This window comes from Gallus gallus, chromosome Z (assembly GCF_016699485.2).
Source record: "Gallus gallus isolate bGalGal1 chromosome Z, bGalGal1.mat.broiler.GRCg7b, whole genome shotgun sequence".
Lineage (NCBI taxonomy): Eukaryota > Metazoa > Chordata > Aves > Galliformes > Phasianidae > Gallus > Gallus gallus.
In genome coordinates, this window is record NC_052572.1 from 48563136 (window position 1) to 48579842 (window position 16707).

Here is a 16707-nt window from a genome sequence, read left to right on the forward strand (position 1 = left end):
GTGGCTGTGAACTTGGACTTCTTTTTGAAAACCTCCATTTTTTCCAGTGCCTCCAGGTTGCCTGTATGGAGGAGCCTGGAACTGTTGACAAAGAGCATGGGATCCTTCAGGTATTTGGATGGCAAAGCAAAAAGATGATGCTAAGTTAGGAAGTTATTTGGAGCCAAGCTTTTAGGAAAAAGTTATTACAAAAGTGTATATAAATTGTACTCTCTTTTTTTGATTTGTGCCTTTTACTTAAGTCACTTTTATCAGTAAGAGTGACAGTGCCTGGTATGGTTTTTTTTGCATTTGGAGGCATCATCAATAAAGTAGAGTACAAGGCTTTGTACTAGAATAACTTCACAAAGGACATTTGTTCTTTCTAGGCATACATTTTGAGGGTGTCCAAACTTTTTGCTTGCCCGGGCTGCATTGAGTGAAGAGGAATTGTCTTGGACCACGTATAAAATATATAATATAGTTAATGTAAGTAAGTAACAAAGCATAAAAAGGAGGGTAAAAAGAGGAAGGTTGGACATGTATAGTCTACATGGAGCTGTTTTGATAAAGCATTTTTTTTGTCTATAATGGAAAAAGGAGAAAAAACAGATCAGAAAGATGCATCAGCTTTTTATTTTTCCTTGATGATGTTCAACAATTTTTATATAAACAGAACTTGTTTTCTTTACCATACTCTGTTCTTGTCAGATAATTAAAGGGGAATTAAGCAACCATTCTGATCAAACACCATTACTGGAAAGAGCGGTAGTGGGATGAGAAGACAAAAGAAATGCATTTTGTCCCTTAGTCAATAAAAACTCAGGAACACCTTGAAACTAATAGAGACTGTAAACCAAAAGAAACCTAATTCACACAGGTCTCTACTCCCCCTGAAATCCATATTTTCTTATGAGCTTATGATTTATGATCAGTTATGATTTGCACAGGTTTTGCAAAAGAGGCTAAAAGAAACCCTGACTTTGTAGCTTCACAAAATCTTTCTGTGATCTCATGTGAAGTAGTTTTCTAACACCCATTTATGTGCACTTTTATGCATTTGCATATATATGACTGCATATGCATATACAAATATGCACACAGAAGAAAAATATATCGAATGAATACTCATAGTATTTGTTTCTTATGTAATCACAAATTAAAAAACACCTTTGTCTTTAAGGGAAAAGGAAGAAGAGTAAATATCAGTTTAAAATAAATTTTCAATGTGTGTGACTTATTTCTAGTGCACTTGGACATCTTATAAATAAAGTACATTGTTGGTGAATTTCCTCACGTGCATTCTTGATATGTCTTTAATCAAAATAAAAAGGCAAACTATGTATTGTTTCTGGTAAAATAAAATACAATTTGATTACTCTCTGCTAATGCATAATACCACTTAATTTGATTTTAGGAGTAGGAAGGTCTCTAATGGAAGGGAAATGGACTGCATAAATTAGGTGCACCCTCTTATATTTACCTCCATTCATCCAATTGTAAATATTGCTTCTGGTACCAAAGAAGTAACAATGGTGAATTGTAAGCAATTTTGAGAAACATATCAGAAATATGAAGGCACAAAACATCTTTCAAATTTATGAAGTGACTGAATCTCATTGAGTATCTAACTGCATTGTGGTATATTAAAATGGAAAAAGGAAAGAAGAAAGGAGAAAAGAGAAAGGAGAAAGGGAAGGGAGGGGAAAGGAAGGGAAGGAAAGGGAATGGAAGGAAAAGAGAAAGGAAAGGTAGGGAAGGGAAGGAAGGGAAAGGAGAGGAAAGGGAGGAGAAGGGAAGTAAAGGTAGCAAAGGGAGAGGAAGGGAAGGGGAGGGGAGGAAAGGAAAGCAAAGGAAAGGAGAAAGGAAGGGAATGAAAAAAAAGGAAAAAGGAAAAAAAGGGGGAATTTGGAAAGCTGTGGGATTAATGATAAAACCCATAACGAGTGAACAGTTTGTCAGTTCATGGAGTTTTAATTAAATGGGTTATTTGGGAAGATTCGTTGTTTCAGATAGCATGCAGAATCTCTGTTTGTTGTTGTGGTGGTGGGTTGTTTTTTGTTTTTTTTTTAGTAAAATAGGTACACCTATCCACACATCTGTGCTCTGATTCTTTTGTAAGATGCTCATGATTCTCTACTCATTGTATTTGCAACTTTGTTTATTGTCACTCATCTGATTACAAAAGATTCCAGTAGTAGAGATTTTGAAGCTCCTTGCAGTTTGCAGATAAAAAGTCCATAATCTTGAATCAAGATATAACAAAGAAGCATTTGTGTAGTTCCTATGGGAAGTGGCTTAGAAGTGCACACAGAAAGTTAAGCTTATTACTGTACTTGATAATGGAGCCACTGACAGGTCTTTTGTTAAATGAGTGTTGGTGCACATCAGATTTGTGAAAGATGGAAAGCCTTGTTGTTTTTTTTTTTGCTGACACAGACTTTAAATCTTGAACATATGATGATACGACACAGGGAATAAAAGCAGCATTAGATGTGTTGGAATGAAAGCAAAAGAACTCAAAATAAAACCATTCAGTCACAGCAAATAACATGTGCAGCCAAAATTTGGAGAAAAAAAAAAAAAAGCCATGTATTTTTGCTGTCAGTTGGACCCTCAAGCTGTTCTTAAACTCAAAAAAAATTCTGTCTGTCTTTCCAAGTTTTTGTTGATAATGTGAAAACAATTCTGCTACTTTGTTTAGTATCAGATCATGGAAACTTTCAACTCTATTGATGGTCTTGTTGCATGCTTGCTCTGTTCTGGAGATGCCAACCTGAGGCATGACAGATGAGGGTGATGGAGAACCTGAACAGGTTGCCCAGGGAAGTAGTCAAATCTTCTATGGAGATATTCAAGACCCATGTGGACACATACCTGTGTGACCTACTGTAGGGAACCTGCTGTAGGAGTGAGGTTGGACTCGATGATCTCTAGAGGTTCCTTCCAACTCCTGCTGTTCTGTGATTCAGTGATTCCAGACTTGAAAGGAAGTTGGAATCAAACTTTGTCCATTTCAGATTTTGGTTATGATATTTCTGAATTTCAGCTACATTGTATACAGAATGTGATTGTAGTTGCCCTCTGACGTAGATGTGCTTGCTTTTCTCTTTCCTAACATTTTCATAAGGACAGCATAGGTAATTTCAACCTCCTTCAAAGTTTAGAGTCAAACCAGATTTTCTGTGGAGGGCCAGCCAGATTGCTCATATGCTGCCAGGCATTACCGATGTTCCTTGCTAATAACAGAGAAGAAGAGGTGTGCAAAAATTTGATTAGTTTACTTGAAGGTATAGCAAGCAACTTCAGCTAGAGAAATGTGGGCTGTGTCATGGAGAGCTCTGAGATGAGACCCTTGAGAAAACTAATAAGGGAACAGAAGATGCTGAGGCTGGAAAGTAGTCATGCATTAAAGTGTAGATTATTTGATCTCAGAAGTAGGAGGAACTGCAAGTATGGAGTGAGAATGGTAGGCAGAGGTTCTGTGTCAGGATGAGGGGGACAGCCAGTCTTTGCTTGGGTGAAAGAATACGCACACAGGTTAATCTTGTTTCCTGTACAGGAATGCTGAATTCCTCCCACATTCAGTTTCTCTGTTGCTATCAGAAAAAGAGTGTGTAATGGTGCTCTCAATAAGCAATCCTACTCATTTCCCAAGTTTTATACATTAAATAAATCTTATCTCCATTATGATAGATGTCCAAAAATTAGAAAATGTTCAAATTTGGAACAATGACACTTCTTGTTGTCTGATGCACTGTGAAACCCATTCTTTTGTTTTTCATAGCTCTGTCTATTTAGCATTGGTATTTTGAAAAAACAGAATGTTGCAGACCATGTGGTACAAATACTGACAGGAAGATAATTGTCTTGCTGTGGTAGTTTATTGGAGTTAGACATTTTTTTACTTACTGGGTTCTTTTATATTCTTAGCAACCATTTCCTTTCATAAACTTTTCAACTATTTGTCCATTGTAGGCCCAGTCGGTATTCTAATAGGTAACTTTGTGTGGCTACATATGAAGAATCTCTGCTGTCTTTAAGAACTTAAACTAGAAGCTACAACCATTATCTGGATCTATTTCCTGTTTACAGTGATACTACAATCATCAGCTTTACCATGGATTTTTGTGTGGCATATAATAAACAGAGTAAGCAATCCCGCTTCCCTTCCCTTCCCTTCCCTTCCCTTCCCTTCCCTTCCCTTCCCTTCCCTTCCCTTCCCTTCCCTTCCCTTCCCTTCCCTTCCCTTCCCTTCCCTTTCCTCTATTTTTCCCAAATTTGTTTCTGTAATTGTTTGCCACCATTACCTGCAGAATTTTTTCTTACCTTTTGTAAATTTTAATCATTTGTTTATATGATATGCCTTATGCTCTCAGTTTCAATTTAATTCTTGAAACAGATGAATACTCTGTTCAAAAATAGCTTTTTTTTTTTTTTTTTGTGATGAGGAAGAATTTTCTTTTTAGTTCTCACACTGTCGTCAGAATATGTCCTTGATTGTGTTTTTTTCTTGTTTGCAAACAGCAATAGAATAAGAGGTGCAGAACTCTGTTTAAAATAATACACATGGATTTCTGAGTTAAAAAAAAATAAATACAATTAAAATCAGATCCAGAATTAACAGATTCTGTAACAGATTCTTGAACATACAGCATTTGAACAGATTTCATAAACAGCATTGTCATCCAGTATTTGAAAACTGTCTTAAAAGTTTCTTTTGAGTATCAGAATTAGTAGTTCTAAAGCTATCAGTGCGAAAGGGGAATTAGCTGACAGACATTTTTAAAACACTTCTGTCTATCCACATTGCATGTGAGCACCAAGAGAGCAATGTCAAAGAACTGTGGAATCATAGACTGTCTTGGGTTGGAAGGGAACTTGGGCAGGGTTTCTTCCCACTAGATCAATATTGATTGATAAAATATTTGTTACTCTGTCTAGAATCTTTGGCACCAATTCCTTGTTCTTATTGGAGAAATGATAGGCTAAAATTACATAAAACTGAGTTAGGTTGGAAAAACAACTACATTTGTGGTAGGGATACATAATACACTTTGAGCTGTTTTATGTAATTATGAAAGTATTGATTGCTCTTACAAGGCAGAGTGACATTTTAAAGCAAAAATGAAGATTTACAATAAAACATACAAGAGTAATGTTGTGTGAAAGCTTACAAATTGAACTGCTACTCTAGAAGTTTCAATAGAGAAATAAAAAGCACCTTTCTAGCTTGATTCATACACAGAGGAAAAATTAGAGTAGGAGGATGTAAAATACCAGGAAAATCACTACAGAAAATAACCAGGGAAATAACTGGCTGGTTATCAAGGTCCAGGAGACATCTATTTTCCCTTGTAGGCAATGGTAGTCTTCAAACTATCTGGTAACAAACAGGGAAAATTAAGCACAATATGTATGTCTCCTTTAGATTCCGTATTAGGCAAACTGACCACTTCGGTTAGAAAAATGGACACAACCTAAGTAAGAAACTTTGCAAATGCATTAGTCAAGGAAAAGCCACAAGGATATGATAGGAAAATACAATCTATAGAGAGAGGGATTTATTTTCTCTGCTTTGTAGAAATTGGCTTCCTGAAGTTTTGCTTTTGGATATCATGGATGACTGGAATTATTTGGAACCTATCAAATCCCTCTCAGTGAGCAAAATAAGAAAACATTTGAACATATGATACTAAGAAGCAGATAGTTTTCATAGCAAGAGAAAGACTGTATTTTACATCTAAAAATACTATGTTTGTTTTCCTAGATGTCAGCCACACTATATAGGCACAATAACAATCATCCATCCTGCATGAATGCTTCTCTATTGTCTTGAAAGCCAGTGTCTGTTATTTAATGCAAAAATCTGTGTTAATTATCAGTCCAAGATTACTTCTTTCTGAAATTCTTTGTTTTTCTGTAGAATTGCTACAAAATTAATGATGAAATATGCTGCTGTGGCTTTTACACTTGAAAGAAAATGTTGCAGTAAGTGATAGGATTAGAAGAACCCTGAAAAATGTTATTTTTCAGGTCTTTATTTGTCTTCTGCACACTTCAAGTCCCTGTGCCTTGACATGAAAATCTAGACCTGCCTGCCATGATTTCCCGTTTCTGTGACAAGTAGAACATTCTGCTCTGCTGCTTCCCTTCATGCTATGAATATCTGTTAGTTGGGTTTTTCTTTCCTCCCCAGTATTGCTGCATGCTTGACTTCCACTCATTCTGTCTTCATGTGGGTGATGTCATCTCCTAGATTCCTCTTTTACTCTCTTTGGTAGAAAGGACAAATTACTCACATTTTAACACACAGAATAACTGTCTACTCAAGAAATTAGTGAAAAAATAATGAACATTTTGCTTTCTCTACTGAGTGTAACTACTGACTGCGTATACCAGAGTAGGTCAGAAACAGAATGTCATCAAGCCTTGCAGAAAAATAAAGTCAGACGCTGAGAGAAGAGTTTTGAAGAAGCAAGAGGAATTTAGAGGAAGGTAGAATGTGGAGGGAAGAGGAAGTGTAGAATGTATGACAGGAATTAGGTATGTATTTACATATATATATATTCTTCATGAAAAAATCTTTAAGATGCAGACTACCCTACTGTGGGAATACAAGAAAACTGTTCAGAGCAGCAGCTGTGTAGCAAGATAAACAGCATAAGAACCAAGGACACCTGTAGAAGAGGAAAGAACAGCTCACAGCTCTGATTGTATAAGGGCCCACATGAACGGTTGAAGAGTGTTTGTAGAATGCTCTGTTGACATGTAAAGGTGGATGGGACAGTTGTAGGGGCAGATGAGAAAGCTAGAAAAAGAAAACTTGTGAAGGTATATAAGTGATGTGAGAACTTGTAATAAACAATTTTGATCACTCACATCTGAGTCACTGCACCCTACTTTCGTGCTTTCAAAGTGTCTTCCCAATGACATTATGTAGAGAAAGACAGATTCCAAAACTAACTGCTATCGCTTTACTATTTATTCTACTTCCTCACAGAAAAAAGGAACTGAAATGTGATGTTTGTTTATATCACTTGTAGCCTGCATATCAGAAGTGTATATCCTCTGTTATGTTTTCATCAAGGAGCTTTAAGTGCTTTACGTTGTCCATATGTGGGACAAAGCCAACTATACATACTTCAAGATACAGAGTAATTGTCTAGTCAAGGAAATAGTAAGGCAGAAAGTACAATTTCTAAATTCATATGCTGAGTTATTTTGCTGTGGCTTTCCTAGATTGGCAAATCAGAAGAACTGTTGAGCTATCTCAATTAATTCTATGTCGTGGACCATCTGCAAGGCAACACTCTGACTGGCATCATATGTAACAAAATGGCTTAATACCGTCTCTGAGCTCTAGCACATAGTGGCTGAGGTTTCCTATAGGTTGACATTGTAGTATTTTTTGAAGGAATGTTTCTGTGCTGTGTTCACCACTACTAGAAACTTCCCTAACATGCAAACAAGTCTTAGGTAGCAACAGTGAAACTGGAAGATACAGAGGAAAACAATTTCTCAATTTTGAAATGTATTTGTAAAATTTTCATTTCAGGTGCCTGAAAGAATTCTGTTGAAAAAATATTTTTTGTTATTGATACTCTCTCTCTCTATATATATATTTTCGCAAGCAGCTGTCACAACACATGCTAGGATATAGCCTAAACCCCTTTCAGGCTTTACCTCAACAACACTTTAAAATGGAGTTGTAACATAACTGGTCAGCAGTGTTTTGATTTCATCACTTTTATATCTCGTATTCTGTATGGGATACAGATGTATTAAACTGAAAAATGAGATGATGATTTTATCAAATAAGCAGTCTGGTAATTGTGCTGAGATACTTCCACAAATGGAACGGTTTTCCAGATAAGCAGTGAATCTTTATCAGATTTCTGCCTTATGATCTAGACACATCTAAAAAATGTTTAACAAGGAAAAGGGCCAATTTCTAGTATTGTAGGAAATATTTTTCTTAGAAATAAATACTCAGTTCTTAAGTATTAATTTATCTGGCACTGAAGAAGGCCAGTTGTTTTCATGTTTTTTAGCAGTTAAAAATGATTAAAACTAGATGTCTTTATGCGCTACTTTCACAAACCAACATCATCAGTCACATTTCAGTTTAATGCACAGTTCAGAAGAGCAGCGCTGTTCAGGAAAACACTGAAGTGTGATCTGCTGTGAGTAACTGTAGCTTTATATAGAAGTTTAACTGTTATTTGATAATAATGCATATGTTTTCTGCATTTTGGAATATTACTGTTCATGTATGGTGCTTCTTGTTGGTCTTGTTTGATCTTTTAATAGCATTATAGAAAGTGTAGATGAATGAGTTATGCACTCGGCTCCAGATACTTTGTTTCTTTCTTTCCTTTTTTTTTTTTTTTTTTTAATAAATTTTTCTGTTATAAAGTATAGTCCAAGCATAGGACATGTTAGAAACATTTGCTTTTAGGTCAGAAATCAGAAGAACGTCGTTTTGTGTACCAGAGCTATTACTGACTTGCATGTTTTCAAATAATGATAGTCTGAGGTAAAAGGAACCTGGAAGAGTTAAAAAGAAAAGTACAAAACATGCCTGTGCTTACATGTCTTGAAGTCAGTAGTTGACACATCAGACCCATGTCCTGAATTTTGTTACAGTGAATACTGTTTTTGATGTGTGGCAGGATAAATATTTTCAACAAATGATACTATTTTTTACTGCAAATCTTACGAATATTCTCTGTAAATACATGTGTCCACAAATATCAATTATATATAGAAATCTAATGTGGTAATTGTAACTGGTATACAGCCTCTCAAATTTATGAAGATAACAGCATCCTTTACAGAAAATGTCTAGCAGAGTTTTTAGAATAAAAACATGCATGGACTATGTAATCCTTCCCACTCCTACACATGCAAGCATGCACAAGGCATACTTTGTCAGGCCAGGGCTAACTTTTTGTAATATGCTGAAGCTTGTTTGTAAACCTGTGTCCCTGGATATTTTGTTCCATGTGCACATGATCTCACATGCATACATGTCTCTACCCACACTTTGTTATGCTTGTTAAATTTTATGTGCCTTTTTAACTGTATGTGCTATGCTTTACCAACGCAGCCAACACATCCCACTGATTCCTTAGATTCTGATTGTGCTACATACAGACCATCTCTTTACGCTGCTACTTGAATTTGTATTCCTTTGTATGAGCAGTATTTTCTATTTTATTCTGTAGGATATGTTGGGAAATATCTGAATTCTTCTGGATTTCGGTCATGTTTCAGTTTCTAGCTGAAGTAGAACCTGTAACAATACACATGGCAACTGCAGAGAAGTTAGCTACTTAGTACCAGCAGACTTTCCGTAGAGTTTTCCTGGGACTTGGGTGTGCAAAAGGCAGCATCAATCTAATTGATTTGTTTGTGAGAAAAGAAAGAGGAAAAATGTCTATTAAACAATCATAATCATAATTCACAGAAAAGAAGAAATGCAGGGTATGCAGGACACTTCATTCGGACAGGAGCTGGAAATGAATAAGCTAAGGGGACTTCTTAAGCCTCCAAGAAAAAGTGTAGTGTTTTGTTTAAAACTGCAAGGTATTTTAAAACATACTGAGAGGTTCTGCAGGGAGCATCCTCTTTACACCTCGCATGTGGGCGAATTTGCAAGTTGCTTCTAGTAATTTTTCACTGCAGTCTGTATATTTGACAAGCTTCTACCATTAACTGTGTATGTACTGTACTACTGCTGTTGATGCTGTAATGGCAGTTGTAATGATAAAGATTGTCCACACTTTCTTGCTCTTCGATGTAGTAGCAGTTCATTTTGCTTGGTCCTTCATGAAAACATGAGTGCATGAGTGAAGTGTGCATGTGCAGTGCTGCAGTAATACCCTAAGAGCTGCAGAAATAACTTTTCACTTCAGCCTTGTGCTCACTCTACTTTTTGGAGGTAAAGAAACAATTTAAAATGCCAACTGTTTGTCTATAAACCTGGGAGGAAATATATATATATATACAAATATATATATATATAGGTAAAAAATGACAAGTTGTGGTCTTTGACACACTAATGTGTAGTTTCTTGCATAAAGGGAGAACAAGTTCAAGAGGCTAAACTGAGATGCTTCCTGAGATAGTCTATAACATACCAATGATGGGCAGGAGTCTAACTGTTCACCAGGGTAACTCTTGGAGACAGTGACACCATCTCTTAGACCTGGCAACACACCAGAACAGCCTGATGCCAAAAGTAGATAGCTCATCATTCCTGAAGTTTTTCAGTTATCTTTGTTCTGTCACAAGAATTTGTAGTAAACTTGATTTCATGTGGGTAGACCTGGTTTCATGGGAAGCTGGGTTGGAATTTTGTTTCATTTCCTTTCTGACACTTTCGATTTGAAGTTGACCGTGTAGTTAAAAAGAAACCTGGCATTTAGAAAAGTGCCCGAGAAGGAATTATTTTGTAACTCTGTCAATATGTCATAGGGTATTATTCATGTTAATTTGTTATAGAATCATAGAATAGCCTTGGTTGAAGGGGACCACAATGATCATCTAGTTCCGTAATAAAGTTAATTTGTTCTTTTTCCATGGTTGATTATGTTTCTCGTATGGTAGAGGAAGGGAGATGTGGGAAGAGACAAATTATAACTCATCTTGTAACATATATGTAGCCTTATATACGTGTTTAACTGTTCTTTGTACGTGTTACATAAACATATGTTTAAACTGTTCAACAGTTTCACAAATACTAACATTAGTTTTATGATTTTTGTTATCTCACGCTGAAGATTTAAGATTAACTTAACAGTGTTTATGATATGTCTGTCTTGACAGGGGCTGTTTCTATGGCAGGACAGTCTGAAATAGATTTGGGCTACAACTTGAGTAGTCATATCACTTCAATTTTTTAACGTACTATCATCCTAGTACCTTTTTCCAGGAGCTTGTTCTCTACTGAATTATTAACTCATTTAAATGAAGATGCAACATTTTAATATGATTGTAACTTCGGTATATATAACCTATTTGCAAGAGGCGTGTTCTAAGTTGGCCAGAAGTTCTAAGTGAGCCAGAAATGTTAACATGACCTTTTTATTGGGTATTAATTAACCAAAATTTGAGTTTCAAGTACAGAAAGCTCAGTCGACTCAATCCCATGTTATATGCAGTACAGAATTCAATACAAATTCTGAAGTGTTCCAATGCTAAGTCTATGAGAGAAAGGTACAGTAGTAGGGTTTTTGTTAGGATTGTCTCCTTTTTATATCTTTCTCACTAAAATGCGCTGTTATAAGTTATTGGAATTTTTTTGTGAACTTTCACATATAATTTTTTATGCCTGATGTAGGTAGAAAGTCTGTGTATTTTATAACAGAGGTATGACAGAACATTAACTGGAAAGGCTGGGCAGGGCATTGCTTTAGCTCATCAGATATTCTGTACTTCCAATCTGTTTTCTAAGAAAACAATTAAATGTGTTAGAGATGGATGGATAGTGGTCTATATCTGAATAACATTATGATTGGTACATATGGTAATTAAGAGCAACTAAAATAATTAACTTACAGACACATTGGCTGCAGGGTCCATCACTTGGCTAGAAATGGTTCATATACATCTAAACAATATACATATGTAGAATATACTGAGGTGGGTGCAACCTAGTAATTTCATAACTCTGCACTTTGGTTATTCTGTGATTATTTTTCAGAAATTCAAAGCAATGTTTCTGACATTTAAATGTGAACCAAGGGCTTTAGAGCTGTAAAATCAAATACCCATTTACAAAGGCATAAAGGACAAGATTGCTGTTTAAGTAATGATGCCTTTTCTATGAGATCTTTACATTACTGTCTCTCAAGTAAAAATCCAGTGGAACACAGTTTATTGTTGACATCATATTCTGCTTTCTTTAAGAAGACTCTAATCCAAACAAAACATAAAAACATACAACGTTTAAATGGAAATATGACTGTAAGTATATATTCTATGTAAAAGGAAAAATGTCTCCCTTTTGCTTAAAAACATGGCACGACAAACAAGCAATAGAGCATATCTCACACTATAGCACTGCTTTCAGCTATGCCAGTCATTGCAGAACATGCACACACTTGCTGTCCTTGCCCTCAAGCCCAAGGCCAGAATGAAAATACTGACCAATCATTCTGCAGTTTTATGCATAGAAAGGAAATCCATAAAAATTTTTGCATTACCCATGACATTACATTCTTGTTTCTCTAAATGTCAGTGTCCTCTACAAGTTTGAATCTCAAAGATGTTAAGAATTATTTACAAAATAGACACAGTATGTAAATTCATACAAATTCACTGTATGATCATAGTTAACCATCAGAAGATGCAAGAGTGCTACTTTATATTTATTTATGCCCTTCACAATTTTTAAGAATCTGCTCAGTTAAGCTTCTTTTATTTAAAAAGGAGAACTCAGCAGCTGAAAAGATATCTGAAATCTGAACTGTGTAGTCTTCCATAATATTCTTTCTGGCACTTGTCATGGGAAAATAAATGAGCCTGGTACCAGGCCTTGAAGTTTTTAATAACAGCAAGAATTTTGAATCTGAAAGAGAAGCTTCAAATAATACATGTATTTGTAACCCATACCCAAAAAGAAGTTTGAATACAGCAGGCATTTATTCATATTATTTTGGTTCAGTTTTTTGTTACTTCCAAGAAGTTCCCATTGTGAACTAGGACCCCATCACAAGATGGTACATGACCCAGATTTATACTTTAATCTACACTAAGCAATAGAGTTAAAAACAAAAAGTGAAGATCAATTGTCATCATCAGTTCATTAAATTTTACACTCAGAAAAATCAGATAAAAGTTTATCAGTGAGATTATTTGTATCCTCTGTTACCACAGTATCTCAGCATTCATAGAACTTGTGCTTCATACAACATTTAAAAAAGAACTAGCTTTAGATTTGAAATTTTGCCATGGTTGGTATTCATCTCAAGGTACCCATTTCGTGGTAGTCAAAATGGTACAAGAAGAAAATGTTGCTTTTCTCATGGTAAGTCTTGAAATGCTGTGGTACCTGCAGACTTTAGAAGAAGGGCCTGACATTTAGATGAGCTCTTCTGTAAGAGACTGTCCTCCTTTGGAAAATCCAGTCAGTTAATCCAGGTTGTAAATCTTTGGAGCATTGCCCTTCATGGAAGCTTGTAGAATCTGCAACAGTGAAATACTGGAAGCCTTTCAGGCTGAAGCCCTGCTGTTCCTTGTGCTGATCAGGCCGTGAATCTGCACAGAAATAAGTAAGGGAGGCAGTACTCATTCTGTGGGCTGAGCTAAGAGAAGACACTGTGACTGGAAGTAGAGCTTTCATCTTCTCTGGCAATAACACTTTTGCTGACAATTTGATATCATGATAAAGGACACTCTGTTTCAGAAGTTGAGGAGCCAAAACTATTGAAAGGGAAGGGAAAGGGAGTTGGAGACAGTTCAAAGGATGTGAACTGGAAGCTGGAAAAAAGGGGAACTCGGACTCTCTTTGTTAGAGGGAGAGGTTGAAATGACAGGGATGAACTACGAAAGGATCAGAAACTAGACAATAAGGACCATAAGCCTAGATAGTCATCTTGGGAATGGAGAGTGGGGAGGCTGAGTGTTGTAGCAAAGGCTTCCTAGCTTGCACTCAGGTAATCCACTGTCTCACAGTCATGGCGGCTGAAGCAGAAAGTCAGATATGAAACTGTGAGGGTTAAACACTGCAGTTTGCCCAGCTTTGCATAAAAGTGGATGACGCAGGAGCTATTTAAAGAGAAAGTAGTGTTGATGGCAGTTAATCTCAAATGTTTCTGAATCAATTGAACCATATCCTGTGTCAGGTTACAGGGATTCCACCTAAGTACTACCTTCCATATGGACATTCAGAAAGAGATGACAGTCATCGTGGTTGGTGATTCAGAGGTTGGTTGGTTTGGGGGCAGAGAAGGAAGAGCTCTGTTTGTTTGTGTAGGTGTGTAATCACATAAACGTGATGGGTAATATACAGAAGTGTGACAGACTGAGAGTGCTGTTGAAATGGAATGTTTTACAATGACATTTTGCCAAATGGGCACCAGTTCTCACAGAGGGTGTCAGATATGAAAATAGAAGCTTTTGAATTAGGGCAGCTTGTCAGCAAAGCAGTACTGACTCCTGCTCTGGAACCTTCAGAACACTGGAGGAGGTGGAACAACATAGGGCTTTTACTTTTTATTATTTTGTGAGATCATATTCTACCATGTGGGCCTGGGGTTAGAAAGTGTGGTCAAGATGTGTTAGTAGCTCTGCTTCCAAAGATGTTCCAAATGTCTTTCTTGGTAGCCAGATACATATGTAGCTATGAATGACTTTAATATATAATAAGGTAAGCCTATTCTTTCTTTTGTTAATCAAGATTGTATTCAGTATCACCAGAAGTTGGTTTATGACGTGGCAAAAGCTTATTAACTGGCTTACTTTTTATGCTTTTATGCTAGAACACAGCAAGTATCGTATTTTCTAAATTTTTAATTGCACATGTGAGATTTGTTTCAGGCAGTATCTGCCTAGGAAGTAGGAATACAATTTAAATGTGCAGAAATAATATTTCATTGTTGGTGTTACTGGTTAAATAAATGTAATGTGAATGCATGGAATGCCTAAGAAAACTAAAAGGCTTATCAAAGCACCTTTGAGTCCAAACACTGAAATTCTTTAATCTTTAGTTTAGGACTGCATTCATAGTTGATTGCCTACCTATTGCCACAGGTACTAAAAGATGAATGAATGCCAAATTGTAAGACTTAAAACATGGCAAAGCAGATCTTAAACTCTTATTTACCTTCCAAACAATTTTCTGTTGATTTTGAAAAAAATATAATTCCCAAATGAGGAAAGCCAGGAGTTTGTTTATTTCTTCCTATTTCCATCATATTTTCCTATCATGAATAATAATGTGTTGCAGGACATTTCTTAGATATTCAAGAGTAGTCCATGGCACATTGCATTTATGTTTATCTGTGAAGTTGTTTTTCATTAGGAAAATGGGAGGTTAAAAGTAGAAGTGTATTTGTGTACTCTTGAAGTATGTCCAGCCTTTAATTGCAAAGTGGTGCTGCACATACAGAACATTAGTACTTGGTCAGAGATGCTTATCTTTCACTTAGTTTCCTTTTCCTTTCTGACAAAAATACATATCCTTTTGTTTATTTGGGAACTTGTCTTTCTTTTCTGCTGGCATACCTAAGTATATTTTTAAATAACTTTTTTGCTTAAGTTTTCTTCTGCTTTTTAATTAAATAGATACTAAATAGCCTTTCATATTTTACTGTGAAATGTTTGTGAAAACACAGTGTTCAGTGTTCAGCGTACACAAAGATCTGTCTTTAAATTTAAGTTGTTTTATTTAAATTGTAGTTGGTACAACAGTTTGGAAAGTCACAGTACAGGACAGAAACAGCTTATTCAAATGGGCTTTACAGCCAAACTGATTTGTCTTTGATCTTTGGCAGTCATTGGTTTGTACATCATCTGATTGTTTCTGGGCAGTCTGTGGCTTTTTCTGCCATCTTCTAGGATACAGATGCTATGACTGAACTTATTTTCTATGAGCATGGAGCATTTCACAATATTTGCTCAATTAGTTCTGATCGTTAGTACCTAACAGTTCTCCGACAGGATTAGTTTTTTACCTGAGGTAACCACTCCTTCAGAATTCATCTCAGTAGGACCCAGTAGGGACCTCATCTTCTTGTGTCATGCAACAGTTTGCAATATTTTTTCTGATTACCAGTGGTCTTTTTACTCTTCCCTGGTATAGTTAGGATGAACAGCTATTACTTGTGTCTGGTGACCAAGCTTGTCAGTCAGGTTGTCAGTAGATCTAACTGGTCATTAGATGAGTATTTCAGATAAATAGTCGTTAATGTGTTGTGTAGGCCTGGAATGGGTAGAAGCACTGGAAAAGTGGTCAGTATCCTTATCTTCCCATGTGCCAGGAATTTCTAACGCTAGAATTTGGCCACAGTCTTGATGCCTGCTGTTTATGAGTTTGTTCCAAGGTGCTAAAAAAGAATATATGGGAAAGAAAAAAGAAAAACTAATGTAACTGAATGCACTCTTCCTAAACCAGAGGAAAATGTGGCAGCCTAGTCAGTATTCTATCAAAACATTTGATTTTATAGAACATACTGATGCGGTATATCAGTATTATTAGCAGTGATGTACCTTTCACTTCCAAACTAAATACGTGCCATTTAGGTTTATTTCTAATGCCTGTTACTAGAGTTAATAGGTAAATGTTATTTTAAAAGATGCCCCTAAAATTTAATTATTATTTCAAAGCTGTTTTAATCATGTTTATAAATGCTAAAATGTTATGAATTCAGCAATTGAATGAATCATACCATCATTGTATAATTAAGACTGACTAAAAGTAAAATTATATTTTAATGGCCCTCTCCTTTTCCCATCGAGGCCAATGGTAAGAGTCTCATTGACGTCAGAAAGGGCAGGAGTAGACCTTAATATGATCTGCCTATTTATTTATTTATTTATTTATTTTGTGATTAACTTCAGTAGAACACATGCTTCTGAGATGACATACACATTTTTCTTAACATCTAGGAGATAGTGTGTTTTTTCCAAACTCAAAAACAGATTGTTAAAAGATCAATCCTATTGCCTTAAGCTTGTATAGCTACCGATGTTAATGAAGGCTACTAAAAGGCTAAGTTT

At 35.9% G+C, this 16707-nt stretch overlaps 1 protein-coding gene across 5 annotated transcripts in view; it reads left to right on the forward strand.

The window, feature by feature from the left end:
• The window catches only part of FBXL17 (F-box and leucine rich repeat protein 17), a 290756-nt gene that overhangs the window by 202971 nt on the left and 71078 nt on the right, over positions 1-16707 (forward strand). The window contains exon 8 of one of the 5 annotated variants that reach the window (XM_040655861.2): positions 3958-6852. The exons of 3 other annotated variants lie outside the window; for them this stretch is intronic. In XM_040655861.2, coding sequence (XP_040511795.1) covers positions 3958-4022 — 65 coding nt within the window. In that variant the 3' untranslated portion in view covers positions 4023-6852. Of the gene's footprint in view, positions 1-368; positions 3925-3957; positions 6853-16707 lie in introns of those variants that run through there. One more of the 5 variants, XM_015280454.4, reaches the window with a different exon arrangement.